We start from the raw sequence: 13,286 nt of genomic DNA, 5'->3' as shown, positions 1-13,286 counted from the left end.
TGTTCGCAGATGACACAAACTTGCTCTGCTGTGGGGATAACCTGGAACAACTCCTGGATACTGTAGGTCATGAAATGAAGAAGTTACAGAGTTGGTTTGACTCAAATAAACGTACACTAAATTTAAGCAAAACAAAACATATTATATTTGGAAACCGACCTATTAATTCAGACAAAACACTTATGATAAATAATATAGAAATAGAAAGAGTAAATGAAATAAAATTTCTTGGAGTGATTATAGATAATACATTAAGTTGGAAGCCACATATAAAGTATATTAAATCAAAAATATCAAAGTCATTATCAGTATTATATAAAGTAAAAGATATTATAAATCAGTCATCATTATATACCTTGTACTGTTCCTTCATACTCCCATACATTACTTACTGTGTGGAAGTGTGGGGCAATACGTACAAAACAAACACAGATCCAATTTTCATTCTAAAAAAAAAAGCAATAAGGATAGTAAACAAAGCTGATTACAGAGAACCATCAAGCCCACTCTTTATCAAACTAAACACACTGAAATTTAAGGACTTGGTTGATTTCAAAACCATCCAACTCATGTACAAAATAAAAAATAGTCAATTGCAAAACAGTATCCAGAAATTGTTTGAATGGAGGGATAGTAAATATGAATTAAGAGGAAAGTATCTACTTATATAAAGGGCGAATTGCTACTTCCGCCACTGACGCCCACAGCCATTCCATTCATTTGGACCTCTCGCCTGCTGACGCCATACCCACAGCATTGATTTCGACTAAACACAACAACTACATCTGACATCTCACCACAACACCAGCCACAATTGAATTTACGGGTGGCGTAGGGTACTTCTCATTGCTCACTACACATTTTCCACCTCGCAACATAATTAATTCTACTCACCACATTACGACCACACCGGACGGGGAAACACTTTCGCACCGTTTACCGTCAGCGCAACCGAACGCCGACGGCCACAGCCGACACAACACGAAGCGGCGGCCATTGAAATCAGCGGTCTTCACTCGCAACAGTTTGCAAGGGATAATGCATGGGCCTCATTATTGACATTTAAAGCCCTTCAGGGCGATTAACCACCATTATCCCGCTTATTACACGGCTACTTAATAAATACATAAATAAATTTACCCAAAAGTAACAACAAAACAAAGTATTTCCTTGCTTACGGCAATGTAAGTATTGGACTGGGCGGACAAGTACGCCTCGGAAAACAAATACAAAAATAATAATAATAATCGCCCCAAAACACAGTCGCCCCCCATTCTACATACTGCCGATCTGCCAGTAATACCGCCGGATTTGCCCCGGGGCGACTGTGTTTTGGGGCGAGCGTTTTGCTATTTCCCCCGTTGTTGCCTCGGAAAACAAATGACCAAATAAAAAAAAACTCGCCCCAAAACACACTCGCCCCCCATTCTATATACTGCCGATTTGCCTCTAATACCGCCGGATTTGCCCCGGGGCGACTGTGTTTTGGGGCGAGCGTTTTGCTATTTCCCCCGTTGTTCACCCACGCTAAACAACGACTGTAGTGGATCAAATACAATCACTTTTCGGTTATTGCATCGTCTATTTCTCACTTCAAATGTTTTCAAAAACATTCTTGAGCGCAACGTTTAGTTGTAAATGACATTGGTTGTTTGTTTACATGGCTGTCATGTTGGATAAATTATACAACCAAGCACCTTAGGTTACATCTCCACACACACACTATGATCTTCACCCAGCCAGCAACAACAACAAAACAATATTATGGCCTACCTTTCTTTGAGGTCAACTGTGAAGAATAACATTGCAAAAATAGTTCCAATCCAGTGCGTAACACACAAACAAAAACACCTCATTTTGATTCACGAGCGCCGTGAAGAAAAAGTTGAGGCTTTTAATGTGTGTGCGTCTGTGCGACATGTGTGTGTGTGTGTGTGTGTGTGTGTGTGTGTGTGTGTGTGTTGTTGTCACGTGACTACTAATAGCCAACCAACAGCCTGGAACACACACTGTGTGTGTGTGTGTGTGTGTGTGTGTGTGTGTGTGTGTGTGTGTGTGTGTGAGAGAGTGCGCGCGCGCGCGCACATTCAGTGTTGCCAGATTGTGTGCGAGAAACAAGCATATGAATATGAATATTATATGGCTATTTATATATATTCCATATATGTTATTATATATAAATAAATTACACACTACAATTATTATTGCACTAAACTGTTCCATATCATAATATTACACATTACCATAATATGTATTATTAAGTATAGTATATGTTATACTATAATAAATATTGTATTAATGCTGTTATATATTATATTATTATATATTATTACATATAATAATATATTATTATATCATGTCATATGCTGTATTATAGTACACAATAACACATACTTACAGTCACATATAAATGATACCTACAATACAAATATACATACTATTATGACATATCAATACATACATATTTACATATATTTTTCCGTATCTATAATACCTGAGCCATAAATGAGGCAGTATTCACAATGCCTCTTTGCAAGGAACGCAACCCCACGATCCGCCTCCCTTAAAAGAGCCATAATTCGCATCTCTACTGCCCACTCTGTGCTGCAACGACACGGACACAGAGACAGGGACACGGAGGGACCAACAAACGCAAAGCCCCGTGCGCGGCTGGTGTCGAGGGGGGCGTAGCCCCCCGAGACTCTAGAATATTTAAAAGGAAAAAGGTTAGAACAAATTCAAAACTTCACTGTATTACAGTTAGAGGGGTTGAATTATGGAACACCAGTGGTGAAGATCTGAAAAATTGCAGTACAATACTCAAGTTTAAAAAAATGTATAAATGCAACATATTGAAAGGATATTGTAGTAAGCTCTGAAGATGAACACCAGAAGCTGTTTTTTTGTTGTTGTTTGTTCTGTTTTTGTTTCTGTTTTTCTGTTTTCATAGTATTTTACATAGATTTTAGAAATTGTATTTCTAAATATTATTTGGAAAAGTAATAAGGGATAGGACTAGATACGTTTTCAACTTCTTCCTATGCCCTTTTCGAACACCCCAGAGTTGTATTTGTTTTCCTATTTTTGTATTTCTTATTTTTAAGTGTATTATGTTTATTTTATGTATTTCTTTTGTCTTTTAACAGTGTTCGAAATAAATAAACAATCAATCAATATAAATGCACCATTTACCATTTTACCATTTAAAGGAGTAGTTCACCCAAAAAATGACTTATTTTCTATCAATTGCACACCCCATGAAGCCTTGAATCCATGGATTTATTTCAGTTTTTGTGGCATTCCTAAAGCAATAATTTGATTCCCGTCTCCTACCGGCTAATGTATCCGGTAGGAGACACAAAGTAGATTATTTGTGTCTCCTACCGGATACACACCCGGTCATCAAATAATTGGCTTAGGAATGCGACAAAAACTAAAATAAATCCATGAATTCAAGGCTTCATGGGGTGTGCAATTGATAGAAAATAAGTCATTTTTTGGGTGAACTCCTCCTTTAAGTAAATGTACGTTGTGACTTTGCACCACTGCAATCAACATCAATCAATCAATCAATCAATCAATCAATCAACCAATCAATCGATTGTTACCCGTAGCTTCTCCTCCAGGCGTGTCATCATGACGACGGTGCAGGTCCTCTGTTCCCACACCATCCTCCAGAAGTCACTGAGGGTCTCGGGCAGAGGACCCTGGGTGGCAATGTAGGCATTCTGCTTCCTGTAGCCGTCTATGTAGTTGGCATTGATGTAGTCACTGCCTGGTACCCCTGCAAGGAAACAAAGGGGAACGAAAAACATTCACCCAAATCAGTTAGCTCTCAAGCCATTTTGTGCCAAGGACCCCCAAAATGATATGTATTTGACCGCGGACCCCCATCTCAAAATATTTTGTTCCAGGGACCCCCAGAAGCAAATATTTGAGTTACAAATGTTCGCTTTAAAAAATATGTATTCAAAGGTTTTCACAAAGTGACACGCTGTGAGCTTGTATATCTTCTATTTTTGAGAACCACTGTTATAGACCAGTGTTCTAAATCCTGAGAGTTCTCTCAGAAACTTGTGTTGCTATATAGCCTATAGGCCTAACTAAAAGCTAAATTGACACAGATGCTTTCCCGGATTTTAATGGGTTAATTGTCAAAGAGAACTTACAAATCAAGATATACACACATATCGTTGCTGTCGGGCAGAAACCTCTTATCTCGATATTACCTTTTTGTGTATTTTTTTCCTGTAAATTAACGCCTTACTTGATCATACTACAGCATCACACAAAAGCATCAAAAGTAGCGGATCCACAAGCTCGAAACCTGTCTCGAAACGCAGGCTTAAAGTGTAGTTACTTGTTTGGGATTCCTTCCTAAGGTTATTAAAACATCTCCACTTGGTTCTCAAATATGTTCATGTCAAGGATCCCCAAGTGAATATGTATTTGTCCATGCACCCCCATCTGATTTTTTTTTTTTGTGCCAGCGACCCCCGTACCAGATTTGTTTGTTAACTCGTTCACTGCCAGATTAAATACATAAATGAATAACCCACTGCCAGCGATTTTTGGTTTTCCTTACCTTTTCAACTGGTCACAGAATATTTATATCCAGTATGATCTATCCCCTGATGGTTGTTAAACACAGAGGGTTTCACTGTGCTTCCGCGAGAAAGTCATCACGACCCCCCGGTCGCTTGTTACAGGCCGGTGACTATAGCTCGTCTCGTCAAAAATGCAGGGAGAAAAGAAGAAAAAAAGATACAGACATTTCCCCACTTACGCTAAGCAGGATGAGGACGAAAATGGTCACTTGTGTGTTAGAGAACAACGGCATCTGGTGGAAAACCACTGAAAACGTAAAAGTCGTCTTTGGCAGTATGAGCCTTTGGAAAAAAAGTCGTAAAAGTCGTCCTTGACGGTGAAAGAGTTCAAATGTTTTAAAAATATTTCAATTATATTTTTTTTCCCCCAAGATTTGTTATATAAAATAGCCGATGCATATACACAGGTTTACAGTGCTCATGTGGCCTAGTTGCTTCTTTCGGGCTCATTTTTATAGACCTGGTTGCTTATTTCTCTCCAAAAACCTGGCAACACTGGTTACTACTGCCCAACACTGCAGCCTTGTATATCAGCTTGATGAGTATGAGTGTGCCTCACCGTCCAGTGCAGTCAGGATGACTCTGGAGTGATCGTAGGCGATGACGTTTGCATAACGGTTCTTTGGCTTGTTCACCTCCATGTTGGACTGTTCCCACGTGAACTGCTGACCCGGATCTATGGACTGGCCGAGAGAGAGAGATAGAGGGAGAGAGAGAGAGTCAGAGAAAGAGCACCCCTCTCTTTCTCTGACTCTCTCTCTCGTTGTGTAAAAAAAATATGCTGTGAGAATGCAGTGTAAAATAACAAAACTCTTAAAAATCCTATAGCTCCCAAAATGATGTCAATCAGAACTTCGTATGGGTGGTCTCAGAACATTGTTCTGACTCTCCTGCACCCCTAGATGTTCTAGGACACTATTTCCCAAACAGTGGGTCGTGACCCATCTTTCAAAAGATAAAAATAAATAAATAACAAAATAAGTCACAAAAACAATTCCAACATTATTCCGCATTTCATGAATACATTTAAAAATCTAATGTAGATCTGAGCTAAACTAATACTGTCACCATGCATAAACAAAACCTGTCACAAAAAATGGCAAAACATCCAATGGTCCTCACAATATCTATTTTGTAAATTCTACTATACTTCTAGGGACCTTCGGCAGTACAGTAATACAAGTACACACCCACACACACACACACACACACACACACACACACACACACACACACACACACACACACACACACACACACACACACACACACACACACACACACACACACACACACGATAAGCTACAAATGCTAAGGCTGCAATATCCTGCTGGTTTTCCTCTGGACTGGCTGGGCGGCTGCGTGCGTGCGTGCTTGTCAGTGGTGTAAAGTAACTGAGTACATTTACTCAAGTTCTGCACTTAAGGTAGGGTAAGTGATATTTTTTGGTTAGAAAAAAAAGTTTTTTGTTAAAAGGTTAAAGCACTATATTGTGATAGTAATCATTGCTATAGTGTTTGTTCAGTAACAGGAGTCTCCATGTTTCTCCAGCTCTTTAATAAACAGAAAATACATTTTCAGGTAGGTGACAAAATCTCAGACAATTAGGTGAAAGTACCCATTTATCAGCTTCATTTGTATAGTGTTCCAGTTCCAATTTTGTCTGCTCATTTCTTGGTGTCATCACTTCCAATTTCACTTGTTTAATCTATATCCTGACTGAGTTCTCTATCCTGATTAGATACAATTGGAAATGAAACTGGAACTGAACTGAAAAGGCATTTTCTGTTTAATAAAGAGCTGGAGAGACATGGAGACTCCTGTTACTAAACAAACACTCTATAGCAATGAGTACTATCAGAATATAGAGCTATTTAACACTTATTTTAACCAAAGAAAATCACTTAGCCTTCCTTTAAGTACAATTTTGAGGTATTTTTTACTTTAGAGGAGTATTTCAAATTTTCAGTACTTTTACTTCTACTCCACTTCATCTCAGAGGCAAATATTATACTTTTACTCCACTACAATTATTTAAAAACTTTAGTTACTAGTTACATTGAATATTTTGATTATTATTACAAAATCTATACTAACCACACCAGTCCGATATATATTTTGGCCATTTGAAAATAGCCGATCTACAGATCTGCTTTTTTCAAAAGATGTGTATACATTTTGTATACATTTTATACGTTCTGCATGATGAGTACTTTCTACTTTTGGTTCTTTACTTAAAGAACCAAAAGTAGAAAGTTTTGATACCAATACTTTTGTACTTTTACTCAAGTAAAGAATTACGGACTTTTACTTGTAACAAAGTATTTCTACATTGCAGTATTGATACTTTTACTCAAGTACAAAATGTGACTACTTTTTCCACCACTGGTGCTTGTGCGTCTGTGTGATCATAATGACAATGGAGAGCTGGGTTGAGTGCACATCTTATTATACCTGCTATAATGGTGTTGTAGTGGAAAGTAACTAAGTACGTTTAAGTACTTACAATGATGTCTCTGGTATGCAGGTTTCTGAACTGTCCACAGACCTCCTCTGAGACAGAGTGAGTAGACAGAAATGGCACCATGATATAATGAGCATTAGTGCATTTTAAAGGGATAGTTCACCCAAATAATTACTTTTTTTCTATCAATTAGTCACCCCATTTAGACTTGGATTCATGGATATTTTTTTAGTTTTTGTCACATTCCTAAGCCAATAATTTGATGACCAGAGGACCGGTAGGCAGCGGTTCCGGTAGGAGACAAAAAGGAGACTATTTGTGTCTCCTACCGGAACCGCTCCCGGTCATGAAATTATTGGCTTAGGAATCCGACAAAAACAAAAAAGAATTCAAGTCTCCAAGGGGTGACTAATCGATAGGAAAAAGGTCATTTTGGGGGTGAACTATCCCTTTAAGTCCTGGATTTCACAAATGTTACACTGAGGTTATTTTATTTAGCCCCCAAATCTGATACTGTGGATTCATGACAATCTGGCCAATTTGGCCACTAATATCAAGTCCTCTGACAGAAACCTGGCAGTCATTTCTGATTCAAATGTAAGTTTTAATTGTATTTATAATCTTTACTCTGTGTCATTGTTTGCCATCGTAGAAGCACTTTGTGACATTGTTATGGAAAATGAAGTTATCATAATTAGGATTATACAAAAATCCACACTCACGCACGCACGCACGCACACACACACACACACGCGCAGGCACACATGAACACACACACACACACACACACACACACACACACACACACACACACACACACACACACACACACACACACACACACACACACACACACACTCACAGCCGACTTTCAAGCTTTGTGGATGTACTATAAATCGTGCATTAGTCAGGCGTGTTCGCCCATCTGCTGGATATGTAAATTGTACATCAAAGGTGTGTGTGTGCATGTGTGTGTGTGTGTGTGTGTGTGTGTGTGTGTGTGTGTGTGTGTGTGTGTGTGTGTGTGTGTGTGTGCGTGTGCGTGCGTGCATATTTGCATTACTATACTTATGAGGGCCAAATATCCCCACAACTAGGACAATTTAAGAAATAGATTTTGTCAGGACAATTCTGCTCCTCACGAGAGAAATGTTAGTTTTTTCATGGTAAAGAATTACTGTGTCACACACCGAAAAATAGCAGCTCTACAAGCTCACATCTCTCGTTGACCTGTGAAGCGTCGACAACTTTCAATGCCATCCGAAAAGGTTTAGGTCCTCACAAGCAGGCCTATAGTAAATCTAACGTCTGTGTGTGTGTGTGTGTGTGTGTGTGTGTGTGTGTGTGTGTGTGTGTGTGTGTGTGTGTGTGTGTGTGTGTGTGTGTGTGTGTGTGTGTGTGTCTGTGTCTGTGTCTGTCTGTGTGTCTGTGTCTGTCTCTGTGTGTGTGTGTGTGTGTGTGTGTGTGTGTGTGTGTGTGCGTGTGTGTTCTCTGGGTTTCAGAGCCCGCTGCCTTTCTGTTAACCCATTAAGACCGGGAAAGCATCTGTCTTATACTTTGGCTATTAAAAAATTCCAGATCTACAAGCTCATAGCGTGGCGGCACTTGGTGCCGCGCTATGAGCTTGTAGATCTGCTATTTCTGAAAATGTGTGCAAATCTTTGCATATGTAGATATTTTTAAAGCGAACATTTGTAACTCAAATCTTTGCTTCTGGACAAGTGGGGGTCTCTGGAACAACATATTTTGGATGGGGGTCCGCGGCCAAATACATATCATTTTGGGGGTCCTTGACATGAAAAAGTTTGAGAACCACCGATATTAAAGCAACATAAGTTTTTTCAAACATATTTTTTTTCAGGATTTAGAAGATTTGTAGAATCCCCAGAATGTTGTTTTGTTTGTACATATAGTGTTAGTTTCTCTGTATTTTTGTGTTGATATTTGAACTGTTTGGTTATATGTCTATGAATTGAATACCAAGACCCCAATGGAAACAAGACCGCAAGGACTTTTTTGGACGGACCTTTTAGACAAAGTATTATAAATGTGATGTTTACTAAAGATTTTAGTATAAAAAAATCACTTTGAAAATATATATATATTCAAAGATGTGCACACATTTTCACGGTAAAAAAAAAAGAAGCAGATCTACAAGCACTCTGTGCTGCGCTATGGGCTTGTAGATCTGCTATTTTTTGATCAGCCCAAAGAAATCTAAAATGACACAGATGCGTTCCCGGACTGAATGGGTTATGCCCAGGCTCTGCTGTTATTTATGGCTCCTGTCTGGAGGTGAAATGAGGAGAGAGGTGCGGCACAGCGCCACAGGAATGGCAAACAGGCCATAATATCCTGACAGAGCGACACAACAACACCATCCAAAATCCACACATGATCCTCCATCAACACAAAGCAACGCACAACCAGGATGGGAGTTTCTCGTAGATCCATTTTGTCAACGTTTTATGTTTCTTTTGTTGTTGTTTTTAGTTATTTAGTGTCCATACTTTGTTGCACTAGACTAAGAGTGACGCGCAAAAGTAGCAACATAATTGCAGATCTACGTACAAGCTCACAACGCGCAATCGCAATGAGTTGTTTACTATTGGAAAAGTATTAACAAGAGTGCATGGCTAAAGAATGACTACATTGGATCCACAGGTAATTTTTTCCCATATCCTGAAAAGTAACGGTTTAGGACAGCTACGATACTATATGTTCGCAGCCAACACAATTATTCTCACTCTCAAATAGTACTATAATAGGCATGTAACGATTCACTCAACTCACGATACGATTCGAATCACGGTATTCTTTTTTAAACACATAAATGAATGAAAAAAAAAAAATCTAATTATTTCTCTTCCACAAATACAGTATTTTCCTCTCTTTTTTTTTAACAATACTATGTTTTCTCTTATCCTCTTTTCCATAAAGTAGCAATTCTACCAAATGACTGAAAACTCTATCAATTCTCTTACAAAGATCCTGTATTTTCTTTTGCGCATGTCTTTTCAAATGTCAGTGACATCATCTTTATAACCAGCTTCGAACATAATGGCGTACATCCGTACTACTTCCGGGTTGCATCTTAATGACATCACTGTCGAATCCTTGGTATCTTTATCCTAGCCGTTCAACGTGTGTTGATTAGCGCCGTCACTACACAAAGGGAAATATTGTACTTTTACTCCACTACAATTATTTGAAAAGTTTAGTTACTAGTAGGGTTTAACACCGGGAATCCCGGGATGCGGGAATCCCGGGAATCCCCAGGTTATTTACCGTCCCGGGAACTGACTTGGGTTCCCGGGATCCCGTTTTTTTTTTTTCTTGTTAGAAATGAATACTAATTAGTAGAAAGGCCTATCTACAGCGCGGAGGAATTACTATTATAATTAGCCAAGTTACTTGCCGCGTTGCCGACCAAGGCAGGGTCCCATCGTCCCGTTGTGAGAACCAATATGGGACGCACTGAATGTAACAGTAATGAACAAAATAAAACACAAGTGGCCGTGATGCCCCCTGCCTGCCCTGCACACGCTGATTTCACCGTTTCCTCTGCTGTCAAACGGTAGACACCAGTTGACTAGTTGAGATTCAACATCAAGTGAAACGCTGCATAAACAGTGGGTAGGTTTGATTTCGAGCCTATATTCCAGCTTAAAATGCGCGCAAGCCAAGCAATGCTTTTGATAGAGAGAGAGGAGAGACTGGAGAGAGAGAGAGAGAGAGCAAGAGAGAGCGCGTGCGAGAGAGAGAGAGAGAGAGAGAGAGAGAGAGAGAGAGAGAGAGGGAGAGAATTAGACCGATGTGGTCGGTGGTCCGATTTTTTTATCATCATTAATGTAGCCTACCCTACCTACACTTGCATTTTAGAACGTTCAAACTACCATTTTACTAGAACTACCCAGTAGAACAAGTGAACTGCACAACAGCTGTCTGTCTCATTGATTGTCAGTGGCAGCGCATGCATGTGCACATCAAAATCACACTACAAAACCCGACATTTGATCAACAACAAAATATAGATTAATACATTTGACAACATACAGCCAACATCCCAAAATGGAGTCTTAATATCCAGCAAGTAGCCTAATATAAATTAATAACTGCAAACAAATTACAAGTTTAGGCTATCAAATAAATCAATATCCTACAAAAGTAGAGAAGCTGTGACCTCACCGGCGCTCTGATGGACAATAAATAAATAATCCTTTTGCAAATTCTCTTGTCAATAATGAATACAAATGGAACGTTTATTTCAGCAGCTAGAGTTTGACATTGTTTGAGTGCGTGTTGTGTGCACAGCGCAGCTCCTCGTTTAAGTTAATTGTCAGAAGATCTCCGCCAGGGCACTATATTATATTTATATATTATATTTATATGATTTAAAAAATCTACTTAAGTCATTATTAGTGCAAGTTCATAGGTGGACACAATAGGGACATTTGGGCACCTCAATATAAAATTGGCTATTTAAGTATCTACATATAAATGCATTTTAGTTTTACTTTTTTTTTTTTTTACCCTTTAACGGGAATTCCCGGGAAGCCCGGGAAAAGGTCTGAAAATTCCCGGGAATTAAAATTAGCTATTTCCCGGAAAATGTTAAACCCTAGTTACTAGTTACTTTATAGATTTTGTTTATTATTACAAAACCACTTCAGACCTATATAGATACTTTGGCAATTTGAAAATAGCAGATCGACAAGCTCACAACGCGTCGCTTTGTGACGCGTTCTGAGCTTGTAGATCAGCTATTTTCAAAGGATTTTTAAAAATATTTTGAAAACTTGTGAAATGGGACCGTCTGCATAATGAGTGCTTTTACTTTTACTTTAAGTATATTTTGATGGTAATACTTTTATACTTTTACTCAAGTACATTTTGAGAACTTGGACTTGTACTTGTAACAGACTATTTCTACAATAGGGTATTGATACTTAAGTAAAAATACATTGAGTACTTCTTCCATCACTAGTAGCTGGAAACGTCACAGTCTGTTTGACTCCTCTATATAAAGTTAGTTAACGACAGCGACGGTGTGCTGTAGGCCTCCTTTGATCTCAGTTGGTTTGGGGGGCCTGCGTCACCTGCCTTCAAAAGCTCTTTTTTAGTGTGTGAGTTCTTTTGATCCTATTAACCCATTAAAACCGGGAACGCATCTGTGTAACCACTTTAACCATTATTTTATACTTTGGCTATTCAAAAATAGCAGATATACAAGCTCATAGCGCAGCACCGAGTGCCGTGCTATGAGCTTGTAGATCTGCTATTAAAAAAAAAAAACATTTTATTTGTAACTGTCAAATGTCTCAACAAATGTCTAATTTCTTTTGAAAAGCTATTGTTGCTATATCTTTTTCCATGTCAAGGACCCCCAAAATGATATGTATTTGGCAGCGGACCCCCATCTCAAAATATTTTGTTCCAGGGACCCCCCAGAAGCAAAGATTTGAGTTACAAATGTTCGCTTTAAAAAAAAACATATATATATTCAAAGATTTGCACACATTTTCATTTTTTAAAAAAAATAGCAGATATAGCAGATATACAAGCTCATAGCGCAGCTTTTTAATAGCCAAAGTATAAAATAATGGTTAAAGTGGTTACACAGATGCGTTCCTGGTCTTAATGTGTTAAAAGTGCATACACAGTATATTCCGTAGAATACTGTCAGACAGTTATGAGCCACTATGCATACACTGTTGTAGCGTGCCTGCCAATGCCCTTTAGGGCCCCATGTTCTCACTATTAAAATATATTATTTATATTTAATTAGTATATTAGATCAGGTGTTCAGGTAGGACACCTACTGGTTGCCAAGAGGTATGGCCTGAAGCTCAAAGGGCAATATCTCCCCTCCCCAAGCGAGCATTCTGTCTTAGGTCACCAATAAAAATGCTGGCCTTCCCAGGTAGGAAATATATCTTACTGATTACAGCTTTAGAGTTAATAATAATAACAATAATAATAATAAGGGTAATAATAAATAATACAATGTTCGAAAAGCTACAAAGAGCTAGTTGGCCCCAAAAAAATAGCCAAAGGAAGAGAGGTTGATACACTTACTGTTTCACGCACGCGCGCACACGCACGCACGCACGCACGCACGCGCGCGCACACACACACACACACACACACACACACACACACACACACACACACACACACACACACACACACACACACACACACACACACACACA

At 38.8% G+C, this 13,286-nt stretch overlaps 1 protein-coding gene across 1 annotated transcript in view; it reads right to left on the bottom strand.

Annotated features, from left to right (window-relative positions):
* Window positions 1-13,286, bottom strand: part of ptprfa (protein tyrosine phosphatase receptor type Fa) — a 396,384-nt gene that overhangs the window by 78,607 nt on the left and 304,491 nt on the right. The window contains exons 26-27 of the mRNA XM_080430969.1: window positions 5,167-5,290; window positions 3,609-3,784 (exon numbers count right to left, since the gene is read on the bottom strand). Of these exons, the coding sequence (XP_080287095.1) occupies window positions 3,609-3,784; window positions 5,167-5,290 (300 nt within the window). The remainder of the gene's footprint in view (window positions 1-3,608; window positions 3,785-5,166; window positions 5,291-13,286) is intronic.

The sequence above is a fragment of the Gymnoscopelus braueri genome (genome assembly GCF_963280865.1).
Source record: "Gymnoscopelus braueri genome assembly, chromosome: 6".
Classification (NCBI taxonomy): Eukaryota; Metazoa; Chordata; class Actinopteri; order Myctophiformes; family Myctophidae; genus Gymnoscopelus; species Gymnoscopelus braueri.
The sequence above is the reverse complement of the archived record's forward strand: the minus strand, read 5'-3'. Positions and strand labels throughout refer to the sequence as shown.